This window comes from Callospermophilus lateralis, chromosome 4 (genome assembly GCF_048772815.1).
Source record: "Callospermophilus lateralis isolate mCalLat2 chromosome 4, mCalLat2.hap1, whole genome shotgun sequence".
NCBI lineage: Eukaryota > Metazoa > Chordata > Mammalia > Rodentia > Sciuridae > Callospermophilus > Callospermophilus lateralis.
The window spans coordinates 3,026,105-3,039,933 of NC_135308.1; the positions used below are offsets into that span (position 1 = coordinate 3,026,105).

Genomic DNA, 13,829 nt, shown 5'->3' on the forward strand with positions numbered 1-13,829 from the left:
CTTTTTCCTCCTGTCTGCACTCAGGGTTCTTCCACCCAGGGACCCTCCAAGCTGAGCTAATTCAGTCAACTCTGGGAGCCGTGGCAAACAGCTCAACAGGAGCACAGGGGCACAAGCAGGTGCTGTGTGGACACAGAAGAGGAGCCCTGAGGTCAGGCTGAAAGGGGACACAGGGATAAGGCCTGACAGAGAGGACACCAGGGCCTGTTGAAGTGGGGGGATGCAGGGTGAGCCCCGAGAGAGAGGCTGCTGGGGAGAAGGCTCAGGCTATTGAACTCCGTCTCCATGACCCGAAACTGACGCCATCAAGTGTGTTTCAGAACACATGTTAAATGCATTTACAATTCCTTTTTTCCCTTTCTATGTACCTTGCACACAATCCTGACACAGAGGGGGTGGACAAATTCATTCTTGTTCCAAAGTGCATATTTTAAAGAGTAAATGTTCCCTCACTTGTTTCCTGCCAAGACAATATAGCACTAATACCTTAAACCATCATGTCTTAATTTAGAAGCCATAGTAGGATAACTCAGAAATAAAATCGATTTTCATTCTTCTTGATATTTCTAGAGTTACCAGCTATAGGCTACACCGTCAATTTACTTAAGGAAAAAAAAAAAAAAGCAAACTAAAATAGTGCTTGGATAGCTTTGCAGGAAAAACCCATAATCACTAGACCCTGTAACAAACTGAATTAGAAATAGCAGCCCTTTGTTAAACTATTGACAGAAAGCCAATCTGTATTGAATTAAAATCTGATGAATTAAAAAAAAAAAACAAGTCTCATCGACACACACATAGGTGATTAGGTTTCAATCACTAACCCACTCCACACTGAATATACAGATGACTTTGGCACATGACATCATCCACTGCATTTAGACTGATCTACTGTAGCCATGGCAACCTGACAAAACATAGCTGAATTGGTAATTTCACTTCACATTTAATGAAAATAAAGCTAACCCTATTACTATTCTTAACAATTCTCCAAGCAGCGTCTTCTTAGAGTGCCCTTGTTGTATATTCTGTCTTTTAAACATAGATTATTGGAAAATTACATGTGTGTATGCACTCACTCCACTCGGCCATTAACACCACCCTTGCCTCTGTGCAAGGTGACCTTGTTTGAGAAAGGGTCACATCCACCCAAAGTGCTTCTTCATACTTTTCTTGCAATCCCAGGATGGGCATGTCTTTTAAATATGCCAATTTGAACCATTAAATACTTCAGAGACTATTACTGCAATTATGGTAAAATAATAGTTTTTTTTTTTTTAAGATAAGCCATATTATATGCATTTGAAAAGACTTGAAAAGGTGCTTTAAATGACGCCATTTTTCAGTCTAAATGTGCTCCTGCAGGTCTTGATGGTTAGTTATGTAGGAGAGCCATCTTTTCCTTTTTAGCCTCCATTGCAAAGTAATTGAAAGATGAGCGTCCCACTTAGAGCAGTCCTATTTAAAGCAATGTAAAGACTTAGTGACAAGCACTAAACGTCACCAGTAAATCAAGTGAACAAACAAAACACACAGACGGACCCCAGCTTGTCTCATTGCCTCTCTGCAGAGGTACTCAGTGAACTCAACTGTCCCTCGGTTGTCCAGTCACTTCTGTAGTGGTGACCTGTCCAAGGCTTTTGGGACCAACCTGCCCCTGAGCAAAGGTGATTCCCTGACAGGGACACACAGCAGACCTCAACTGTACAGAAGGCGACTGCGCTATGGATTCTGAAGCCAGGTGCCTGAGCTCAGTCACTGTCCTGCCATACACACCAGAGCTTGCCATCTCTGGCCTCTGGCATTTCAGTCTTTCTCCCATGATAATAGCAGGAAGCAGTAAGAGTCCATAACACTGACGACAACCCTGCAGGCTTCCACCACCAGCAAACAGGAAAATGAGGATCATCATAGGAATGCACGTAGGAACATGGGTCTGCCATTCAAAGGGAACTCGTGAGGCCGACCAGTGCAGAACGCTATCAGACCAGAGAGTGTGCACGGTCAGAGTCCCCACTGAGGACCTTCCCAACAACTTCCCTGGAAAAGATCAGGGCCAATTGCAGAAAGCTGGAAGACGTTCTCCAGTCAGAAAGCAGGCACGAGAAGACAGAAGCCATCCCCAAGGCCAGCCACACCACACTTCGTCCACCATAGTGATTGCTGTCCCTGCTATTGGCTCACAGGTCACAAGATCTCCCGACACTGTAGGCAGAACATGATTCTAGCACACACAGACCACCTCCTTTCCTGGATCTCCCACACAGTTGATCAGGGATGCATATCAGGAGAAGGTAGACACAGCAAGCAGGGAAGAGAGGATGGGATGGGAGGAGACTCCATTGGGTGGAAGAGGGCAAACTAAGTCCAACCACCTCCTCAGACTCCTGGTTTCCATCTGAGCAAGAGTACACCCAGCGGGGAGCCTTGCTGACTCAGAAGTAAATTTCTCTTGTGTGAACAAGCCGTCCAGGACCTTCGCAGGGTCCCGTTTCACAGCCATTGGCCGCAGGCTTGGGCAGCCCAGTTTCATCTCAGAAACTGAGAAGGACGTCTGCTTCCTGGGATCCCTTCCTTGGCAACCCATTGCTGGATTCTCACTTTCTTCTACCTCTCTGCAAATCATGCAGTGAGGCCGTCAGTCAATACCTGATCTCTCTAGAATCTCACACACTTAATCATACAATTTCTGAGAACTAGTCACCATATAGTTTCTACTTCAGTAATTATTTGAAAAAACAAAGTAATGGGTCACCTGACTCTCACAACAACCAGCAGAGATGAGGCACTCAGGAGACGTTACATTAGTGAGTTTTAGAAAGATAAATTTTAACAGCCTCTCTCTTGTCCAAGGGCCCAGGTTTGTCCGCGGCAGACAACTGGATGGACTCTGGGCAGCCAGGCTCCCAGGTCAGTATTTGTTTCTACCAACTGACATCGAACACTGCAAAATGATGGCGATCTCAACAAATACTTGAGTGTCAGAGATCGTATTTTAATTTTTTTCTCTAATTGGCAAAATATTTAACATAACCACAATAAGCTTAATGAAGGAAAGGATTTATCCATTAATACGAACCCTCTAGTTTGGTCTTTAGTTTTGGAAAACAGAAAAACCCAACTCAATTCCAATAACTGGTTTAAAAATGGACTGTCTTATGTACAGTGTTCCATATGCGACGTCTTAATCCTTGAATCTCTGCGCCCAAACGAAATGCAGATCCATGGAGATGTTTGCAGCCCCTCATCCCACCTTCTCATCTACCCCCACATGAAAGGCCAACCCTGTGTCCATCTGTGGTTTCAACACAAATATCCCCAGGTTGCTCACAGTTCACGATCTGAAGTAGATGACCAAAGCAGTTTTAAGCTGATGTTAAACGTAATAATTGAAGCAAACACAATCATCTCTCGCTCGCAGCAATGGGTCGGCTCTGCAGTGGACGGCTCTGCGCCCTCCAGCTGGTCAGCCGGTTCCCTTGCGCCTCACTGCCACCCTCGCCGGAGCGGGTGGAGCGCGGGTCGGTTGCACAGGTCAGTGGGTCAGCGTCTCTGCTAACGTGGCCTGCCTGTGACGCCCCGTGGCCACAGGGGCCTCTCGGAGGTGCTACCTGACGGGCGCCCACCTTCCTGGAGGAAAGTGCCCACTTGATGAGGTGTCCGAGCAGAGTCGGCCACCGCTTGGTCACAGGAGGCAAGAAACTCCAGACCAGACCCCAGCCCACCACGACGGCAGCCGGGCAAGCTCCGTGCCCACGCAGCGCCCGCCTCCGGACAGCCACCGAAGGTCTCGCTGTCAACCGGGCCCCAGGAACGGGGACTTTTTAGCGATGGACAGCGACGTCAGCACTTACCAGACGGACGGCGCCTCGGTCCCGCTGATCTCGAGGAAGTCGTACCCCTCCTCCAGCTGGAAGTCGGTGAAGACCAGCGCGATGGTGTCCCCCGGCTCGGCCAGGATGGTCCAGGTGCAGTCGGCGTTGTTGCCGTACTCGGAGGGGAAGTGGGGGCTGGAGATGGAGCTGCTGGTCCCCCTCAGCGTCCCGCCGCAGGCTCCCTCCGCTGCAGGGACGGAAGCAGAGACAAGGCCGGGGTCAGGTGGCTGCCGCGCAGGGGCCTCTCTGCCAAATGTCCCGAACCTAAGTGCCCCCGTCTGAAGAGGGCCTCTGCTGGCTTGCCAACTCAGTTCCTCTGAAAGCCGGATGGGTGTCTTGGAGGCAAGGGTCTCAGTGCTTTCAGCAAAGAGCAAACGTGTTTAACCTGCCTCAACACCGAACCAAGACATCCCAGCCGTGCACCCGAGCCTCCTGCACACGCCCCAGGAGTGCCCCACCTTTAATTAGGCTCTTCTGCTTCTGCTAGGTAACTGACTGCCCTGTAAGCAGGCGGCAAAGAAATCCTCCTAAAAGGCCACGTGGTACTCTTCCAGTCCAGATTGGTACGTGAGGTCTGGATATTTCGCTTATTTAAATGTATTAAGGCATAGGGATAACACACTGGTATCTTCCCTTAATCTATTTGCATAAAGCAATTTGAAGGAATTAGAGTAAATACAATAATATTTGAAAATGGACTTGTATTTGATACGCATTACCCAATTGTTTTCCATAAAAATAAATCTAAGTAAATGAACTTATTTTGGAAATAGCTATAAAATTCTGGACTATTTTCTCTTTTGGAAGACAAACATCTGTGCAGTTATAATAGCTTTATGGTGGTTACTTTTCTTTATCATGTTTCTAACTTTAGAATCATCATTTCAATAAAAAAAATGTGTGGTAGATATGATTTTTATATGACGTATTTCAGATTGAAATGTTTATGATTGTTGACATGTAATTTCACAAGCAGGATGACCTATTATAGAAAAACTAGCAAGAATGCAAAAACATCATTAGTAAACATTTTATTTCTAATTATCTATAAATACAATACTAAACACAAATACCTTGCTAAATATTTCAATGTATGAGTTTCAAGACTAGTGATAAGCTCCCTGACAAATGAGTGCGTGGTGCGGCATCCTGAACTATGGCCACGGCGCAGTGTGAAAGGCTCCCTGGGCCTTCTCATCTCATATCCACCAGCCCAGGCTCTCTGCTGGGTCCTCACTCCCAGTCTAGGGGCTCTGACAACAAACGTTCCCTCTGCTCCTAGAACCTCTACTGCTTTGACTCCATGTGAGGGACATGCTGGGCACGCCTTTCTGTGCCCACCTTACTTCACTCGGGAGTGTCCTCCAAGCTCATCCTGTCTCCCAGATGGTGGATTTCCTTCCCACTGAGGCTGAACAGCCTTCCCTTGCATGCATAGTCACATGTGGTATCCACAGAAACATGGCATATGTACATGTACATGAACATGTGCATATGCAGACAAGGGCGTCTGGTCTTTCTGCTCTCCTCCATCCTCTAGAATCTGCTCTGCTCAAATCAGCTAAAGTGACCTAAAAACTTAACTTGAAGCTTAACATGTTCTGTTACAAAGAGCTAACTCCCCACACCACCACTCAGAAGAAAACTAGAGCTCACCAGCCCTGGAAGGAGACGTGGCTGGTCCTGCCGCTCCTCCTCCTCCTCCCCACCCTCCTTCGCCTGGCTGGTCCAGCCACACATCTGCAAAGGTGCACTGGCCTTTGCACCTGCTCTCCTGCCTACTGTGTTTCCCCCACCACCTCCAGGTCTCTGCAGAAGTCACCCCTAGGCCCACTGGAACCAGGGATCACCTCCTAGCATCTTGTCCTGCTTTACTCCACTTCTGAGTGGAGTAAAGTGCTCACTAAGTGCAGAAGGTGGGGCCCGAGCTGCCTGTGTTCACAGCAGCCCATGTCTCTAGGAGGCAGCCTGATATACCACTCCCTTTTCCCTTCACTCTTCCCCTTCAAGAAAGGACCTTCACATCCTATAGTCTGCCAGTCAAATCCCCCTATAAGGATCACACCTGGGTCTGGGCATGGTCCAAATCATACCCCACCCAGAACAGAAGTAGGAAAGCAGCCAATCCCACTATAGAAACACGTTCTTGCTCAAGTAGGAGGCTTAAAATGAGAATAGTCTATAAGTAATACAATAATTCTCTTAGAAATGTTACATTTGGGAAAAAAAAAAAAAAAAAAAAAAACATGTGACGAAGACACTGACGACTGCAGCCACCCATGAGAGGCTTGTGCCTGCTGCTCACATGGCTCTGCTGGTCTGCCAGGTGGCCTCGCCACAAGTCATGGAGCTTGTTGTTTGTGAGTCTATATACTCATCATAGGAGAAGGGAAATTTCGGGAGGAGATTAAGTCAAAGCAGACAGAGAAAACAAATTGGTCCATAGCCACACATAAACAAAAATAATTCTGAGAAAGTTACAGGAAAACAGGAAGAGTTATTTCAAGTTTCATCATTAACCATTTAATGAAAACTTAGAAAACATGCATTAATAAAATATATATAAAGTATTACCAAAGGAACCAAATCATCCTGGACCAGTAGGTGCCTACACCAATATGATAGAGTCTTGGCCCTGTGTTTTGTTCTAGAAATCACAAAGATTCTGGTTTGACTCCTGAGTCTTTGATCCATTTTGATTTGACTTATGTGCAAGGAGGTAGATAGGGATCTAGTTTCATTATTTGACATGTGGATATTCAGTTTTCCCAGCACCATTTGTTTAAAAAGCTGTCTTCAACATTTATTTTTAGCACTTCTGTCAACTATGAGTGTGTGTGTTTTTGTCTCTGTGTCTTCTGTTCCATTGGTTCTCAAGTCTGTTTTGGTGCCAATACCATATTATTTTTGTGACTATACCTCTGCAATGTAATTTGAGGTTCAGGATTGTGATGCCTCCAGCAAAATTCTTCTTGCTCAGTATTTCTTTGGCTATTCTGGGTTTCTTATTCTTCCAAATGAATTTTAGGACAATTTTTTCTTATTGTTGTTTTGATGATATTAAACACAATTATACATGAAAAAGGAGATACTACCACAGACACTTATGAAACAAAGGAGTGTTTGTTAGAGACCATGTAGAAAATTTATATATTCCAATAAACTAGAAAATCTAGAGATATTGACAAATTTCTAGATACATATGAGCTAACAAAATTGAACCATGAAGATACTGAAAATGTAAACAGACCGATATCAAGCAAAGAAATTGAAGCAACAATTAAAAGCCTTCCAACAAAGGAAAGTCCAGGACATACAATTAAAGAAAGACATGGACCATACAATTAAAGAAGAATGAACACCAGTCTTGTTCAGATTACTCCATAAAATTGAAAGGGAATGAACACTCCCAATACATTCAACAAAGCCAGTATCACCCTGATACGAAAACCATACAAACACATATTGGAAAGAATATTACAGACCAATATCCTTGATGCACACAGATGTAAACATTCTTAATAAAATATTAGAAAACCTCATCCAAAAGCATATCAAGAGGATGATAAGGAAGGTTTCATCCCAGGGATACCAGTTCAACATATGCAAATCCATACACGTAACTCACCACTTAAATAGAGTTAAGGATAAGAATCCTATGATCACCTCAATAGATGTGAAAACCCAGCACCCACTCATGTTAAAACACTGGGGAAACTAAGGATAGGAGGAACTTACCTCAAGACTGTAAAGGCTAGAAGTGACAACCCAAAGTCAACATCATAGTTCAGGGAGAAAAACTGAAAGCATTTCCTGTAAAATCAGGAACAAGAATGTTCTCTGTCGACACTCCTATTCAACCTAGTCCTCAACACTATCCAGAGCAATCAGGCAAGAGAAGGACGTTACAGGGATACAAAGAGGAAAAGAAGTCAGGTTATCTGTTAGCTGACAACATGATCCTATTTCTAGAAAACCCAAAAAACTCTATCGGAAGACTTTAGAGCAGATGAATGGATTCAGCAAATTAGCAGGATACATGATCAACATTCATAAACCAGTAGCTTTCCTGTACTCTAATAATGAGTCTGCTGAGAAGGAAATCAAGAAATCTTTCCCATTCATAATAACCTTAAAAAAAAAAACAACTTGAGAATAAATCGACTTAAGGAGGTGAAAGACCTCTGCAATGAAAACTGCCTAACACTGGACCAACAGCTTTAAAGACAGTGAAAGACAGAAGGACCTCCCATATTCTTGGGAAGGTGGCAGTGATATTGGCAGATATTTCTAAATGAATGATGGACCTCAATATCAAGTCACTTTGTTCACTGCTCCACGATTTCCACATGGAGGAGTTGGCAGCGGCAGGGAGCAGACTATCTGGGGTGTGGCTGGGCTCCCACACCAGACTGCTAGCACAGTGCTATTTCTAAATGCATTTTCCACATTGAATTTTTATAAAACCTTGCATTTGAAGAAAAGGTTGTAACAGCTAAAAGAAGTCTGGATGCCTTTGAGTTAATCCAAGAAGAAGATAAGAGTTTTAATAAAAGATGTATTTGAAGCTGCCGAGTTCTGTAAGTGGGGAACATAATTCTAAACATAAGCAGAAATCAAAGTGCACTGATTTGTACTTTACCCCAAGGAATTTCAAACTTTTTAAAAGTTTTATTTTCAACTTTAAAATATATTCTTTGAGTTTCGCTAGGAATCCATCTAACAGATATAATTCAAAATACAGAATAAAACATTATTTAGAAACATAACTTTTCCATATCTGTCATGAAAAATTGAAACCACCCACATACGCAATGACTGATAAATCTTTAAATAAGGTACCATGCGTCCATATGTATGAACATCCAGTGTGTTTACCAAGCACCCATAGTACTGCTTCAGTGAATTTCTTAGTTGTAGCACTAAATATATAAAATTCAGGGTATATAATTAGATGCACTGTCTCCGGTCTATTTTAGAAACTGTAGGGAAAATATCTGGGAAAGAAGTCAGAAATACCTATATTCAATATGATGTTCAATTTGTAATAATGGGAGACGTTACTTAACATTCTTCCCCTAAAGGGAGAGTAGAACTTCGGTACCAGCAAAACCTCTAAAATCAGACTGTCTGGGTTTCAATCACATTTTGACACTTACTTTGGTGTCTCTTGGAAAGTGATTACTTTCTTTGTGCCTCAGTTTGGTTTTCTATAGAAAGTGAAATGTAATGGCATCTATCCATGGCTTGTTGTGACAGTAAAGTTAATTAACAACTGTAAAAAGTTTATAGCATTGAAAATATGAACTACTCAATAAAAGCAGCCATTGTTACTTACTTCAGTTTGTCACATGGTGGTCATTTTATAATGACTGATTAAAATATGTTTTGAGCAGGTATTTAAACATTTCCAGCTTTGGGTAAGACTATTCCACAGGAAGCTGGTGATCAGAATGCAGCCATCTTCCCCAGAACTCCCCTCCTGCAGGGGCTGGAATGAAAGGGGCTCAGGACAGGGACACCTCACCTCACCCCATCCCCTTTGGTCCTGCCTTATAAATCCATCACTTTGTTTACTCCGGAGATCATTGGAAATTATTCTTGCCTATCCTCGTCCTTGTTTATTACTATCACTACAAGAAGCCCTGGTCTCCTGGGGCCCATTACCTCCAGCCTCATACACCTGCACATCTTATTTTTCTAATGTCCTAATACCAACCCTCCCAGGCTCTTGAAACCCTTCAACTAGGTCCTCTGAAACTCTACACAAGTTACAAGTGAACCCCCATCTTGACTATTAGTAAGACGGTTTTTCTTCCTCTAGCAGCAACCTGGCCATCTCGATGAGGAAGCCAGGTCCTCCAAGTCCTCTCAAAGGGCTGGTGGTTTATGCACAGCCCACCCACAGCAGGTCCACAGGCAGACCCGTGTCCACCACCAAGTCTGACATTGCCACGTCCACGTGACTTCTGTTCTCTCCTCCCTGAAGTCCCCCAGTCTTGAGTCAAACACTGACTCTCTCATCCTTGTCTGTAAATTTCTACATGAATCCCCTTTAATCCTGGAGCATTTGAGCATCTGGCTCACTACCATACTTTCCAACATTTTTTTCCCAAAATTTTATCTTAATTCTGGCTGATTTCAATGTTAACACAGGTGACCCTTTGAAGATTAGGCCTCTCAGCGCACTTGCCCACTCTTCCAAGAGCCCAACTTGCCCACCCATTGCAGCATCACCCTAATGTCCTTCAGCTGGTCCATGAGAGTCCCCCACAGCCACAATCTAGCAGGTCCCCTCCCCAGGCCCCAGCTGGTGCACTTCCAGAACATGGACGCAGGGTCCTCCTTTCTCACCTTGCATCCTGAGCTTCACGCCATCATTTAAACCCCTCTACTGCATTTTGCATCACTTGACTATCAGGAGGACACAGGAAGATGCTTCAGGTTCAAATCTGAATCAGGGCCCCTCTTTCCCCCATGCAGTGAACACATTGGGCTAAAACCAAAACGCACATGTGGATGGGTCTGCCTCTCATTTATGCTCATGATCCCGTATTGGCCCTTAATCACATCTAGAGAGGCTACTTCAATTTCCTTGGGCAATCTGACCTCACAGTTTTCACTGGTACCAATTTTTACAACCTTAGTAGAAATTAATAAGCAATTAAATTTTTGAAATAATTTAGTGTCACCAAACTCTGAGCAAACCAAAAAGAGATGCTAATATCAAAACTTATAATTGTCATGAAAACTATTATAGAATTTGAAATTTGCTTTGTAAATATGCAAAACATAAATAACATTCCTAGAATTCTATCCTTAGGAAATAATTAAACAGAAGAAACAAAGCAATGCTATCTGTACAGAGACACTGATAGCATTATGTGTAGAAGTAAACATTGGAAGCACTCATTATGTTTAATTATGGGAGAGATAACTAATAATTACTATTAAGACTGAGAATAAAATTTTGTCAATTGAAATTGGAATGTTTATGATGTAACTCCAATCTCACGAAGGAGGACGTGAGTGAAATACAGTCTGAGTTGTCCTGCTTGCCCACTCTCCACTCCAGCTCCAAGATGGTGGGGCTAGTGGACTAAGAGCCACCAATGAGCACTGGTGTCAATCTTTCCCAGTTCTGAGACTGAAAGTAGTATCAGTTCAGTTTAAGGGATGGGGAACCTGAAGCCTGGCCAGCACAGAGCTAGCAGGTGTTGAAGCTGGAGCCGGAGTGGCAGCCCCCACTGCTCGGCCATGTCTGCTCGGCCTGTCACAAGTCATGCAGTTTCCTGGGCATGCAAACATTTTTCTTCAAAGCTGTCAGCCTAACTTGGTATCTGCCAGAGGAAATAATAAAAAAATACTAAAAAGTAACCCACAAAATTAAAAATAACTGGCAGAGGCACCAATGTGTACTTTCTAAACCTGATATGAGATTGTGTTTAATGAAGTCACGTAAACATTGTACCAGGCACAAAGCCACAGTGTAGTGAAGATGCAAAACTGAAGACAAGATTGACTATCATCGCCTAGTGCAGGCGCATTTTCTAGGGCTCTTCTATCCAGTTTTGGTAAGCTTTACGTTGAGTTGCTTTTTGCACAGTATGAAAGAAAGCCGTTTATATTAAATTGTCTAAAACCACTCAGACTTCATTTAAAGCGAGGTTTCCTATAAGAACACTGCCCCATTCACTAATCCTTTGCATTGCTTGGTTCCAACCAGAAATGGATTATGGTTTAGATGTGAGGTGGCCCCCAAATCTCATGTGTGAGACAATGCAAGAAAGTTCAGAGGTGAAATGATTAGGTTATGAGAGCTGTAAAGTAATCAGCACATTAATCTACTGATAGGGATTAACTGGGAGGCAAGTAACTGTAGGCAGGTGGGGTGCGGCTGGAGGGGATGGGTCCCTGGGGAAATGCCTTTGGGGTCTATATTTTGTCCTTGTTGAGCAGAGCTCTCTCTGCCTCCTGGTACCAGGTCCCCAGACACTTCCCTCCACCACACACTTCTGCCTCATGTCAGGTCCAGAGGTATGGAGGAGACCATCTATGGACTGAGAGCTCTGAAACTGAGCCCCCAAAAAACTCTTCCTCTTCTAAGTGTTCTTGTCAGGTCTTTTGGTTTCAGAAGCAAAAAGATGACTGAAACACCCTTTGTGTTGCTTGGCCCCAGCCTGACAGATCACTGCAGATCCATCTGACACAGACTTCTGTAACATAGCTGGTAAAACACAGCTGCATTTCAAGTGTCACAGAATTTATAGGCACCCATAAAGGCACGGCTGCTCCCTGTTCCTCCCTCCATCTCATCCCCCCAGTCTTGTCTCCCCTTTAACACCAGCAGAACATCTGCAAATAGAAAGCTTTGACTGTCATATCCTAAAACATTAGCAAGTGACATTGTCATTTGCAATCACATTATGTGAGGTTTATCAATTAAAGGATTCGCAGCTTTGAACAAGTCTAAATACAACCTGGGAATGCATTATTTAGCAGGTTTATTAAGGCATCCCTGATACTGCTTCCAGGTCCTCATTTAGCAGCAGTTGGCCTGCTGATTACTCTTCACTCCTCCAAGAAAACACAACTGTCCCGAGACGGATAAAATTAGTCTTCTCTTAAAAAAAAAAAAAAAAAAAAAAAAAAAAAAAATCAAAACAGCTGCCATGTCCTATATTCACTAAAATTGTCACAAAATGGTGACAATGTGTTTTGACACATTGAGGTGAATATTTATCTTACGTATGTGTGTTTAGACAGATGGAAACCAGGGTAGGACTTCATAGTGTGAGCAGCCTTAGTTTTCAATAATGATCCTTATGCTTTCCTTATTCTGTGGTCTATATATCATGCTCCCAAACAAAACAAACAAAAGCAGCTACAAGGCCTCCTCCCTCCAGCCCCAGACAGCTGGCAGTGGGAGCAGTTCAGAGCACTTCATCCCTGCAGATCTTCCCTCCCAGGGCCTGTGCCTCGCCTCCCAGAGACAGATCACTCATCTCCCCACCTCCAAGTGCGAAGGGTGACCCGGCTGCCTGTTGGACAGGTGAAGCTGGTCACTCTTAGCCCCCCTTCTTCCATGCTGGTTGACACCTATCACAGCCCCTCAAAGCAGTCAGTCCCAGTGGTCAGTACTACCTGGGACTGGCAGGCAGGTCTATTGGTGGAGACCAACGTCACCCACTCCCCTGTCTGTTCTTCATTAGGGGTGCATATTTCCCCGTATGTGGGGTAGTTTGTGGGCATCTATGGCAAAGGCAGACCTCATGCCTGTGTCACTGGTTATGAAGTCACTGTTTTGGTTTGCCTTTCACTTACTTCTGTCTGTTTTGAGTCTCAGACAAGGAGCACCGGTGACAAGTAACCTCAGGTGAATGACTTGACTGAACTCCCAATTCAGCAGCAGCTCAGAATGTTTCAAAAATTGAACTGATGCTTTAAAAATTCTAGTAGGATGGACTGAAGGGAGAAATCTAAGACCTGACGCTGTGAGACACCCAAATTTCTGAGGAACGAGGGGAGACACCTCTGTAGGCCAAGATCCAAAAGAGACCACAACATCATGCCATGGGGGACAGAAGAGAAACCTGGGATGCCATCAAGCTAAGAAGCTTCTGCACAGCAGAGCAGACAGTCCAAGGGAGGAGACAGAGGGGGACTTGCAAAGCACGCATGTCCCGAGGGTTGACACCCAGAATACGCAGGGAGCTCCAACAACTTGATGGCAAACAGGAGTGATGGGAATGGATGGAGGAGGTGAATGGGAATTCTCAAAAGAGAAGGGCCAATGAGTACATGAACGATGCTTGTGACCTAAAACCCCCTGAACTGGCTTTGCGTTCCACCGAGTGTCAGGTCAAAAGTCACTACGGTGCTCAGGGTTGGGCCACCGCCTCCATTGACTGTGGGAGACCCGCCTGCTGCGCTTTGCCTCCAGACATCCCCTAC

General features: G+C 44.3%; 1 protein-coding gene across 1 annotated transcript in view; it reads right to left on the reverse strand.

Annotated features, from left to right (window-relative positions):
• Positions 1 to 13,829, reverse strand: part of Csmd1 (CUB and Sushi multiple domains 1) — a 1,328,246-nt gene that overhangs the window by 801,391 nt on the left and 513,026 nt on the right. The window contains exon 5 of the mRNA XM_077109222.1: positions 3,855 to 4,062. Coding sequence (XP_076965337.1) covers positions 3,855 to 4,062 — 208 coding nt within the window. The remainder of the gene's footprint in view (positions 1 to 3,854; positions 4,063 to 13,829) is intronic.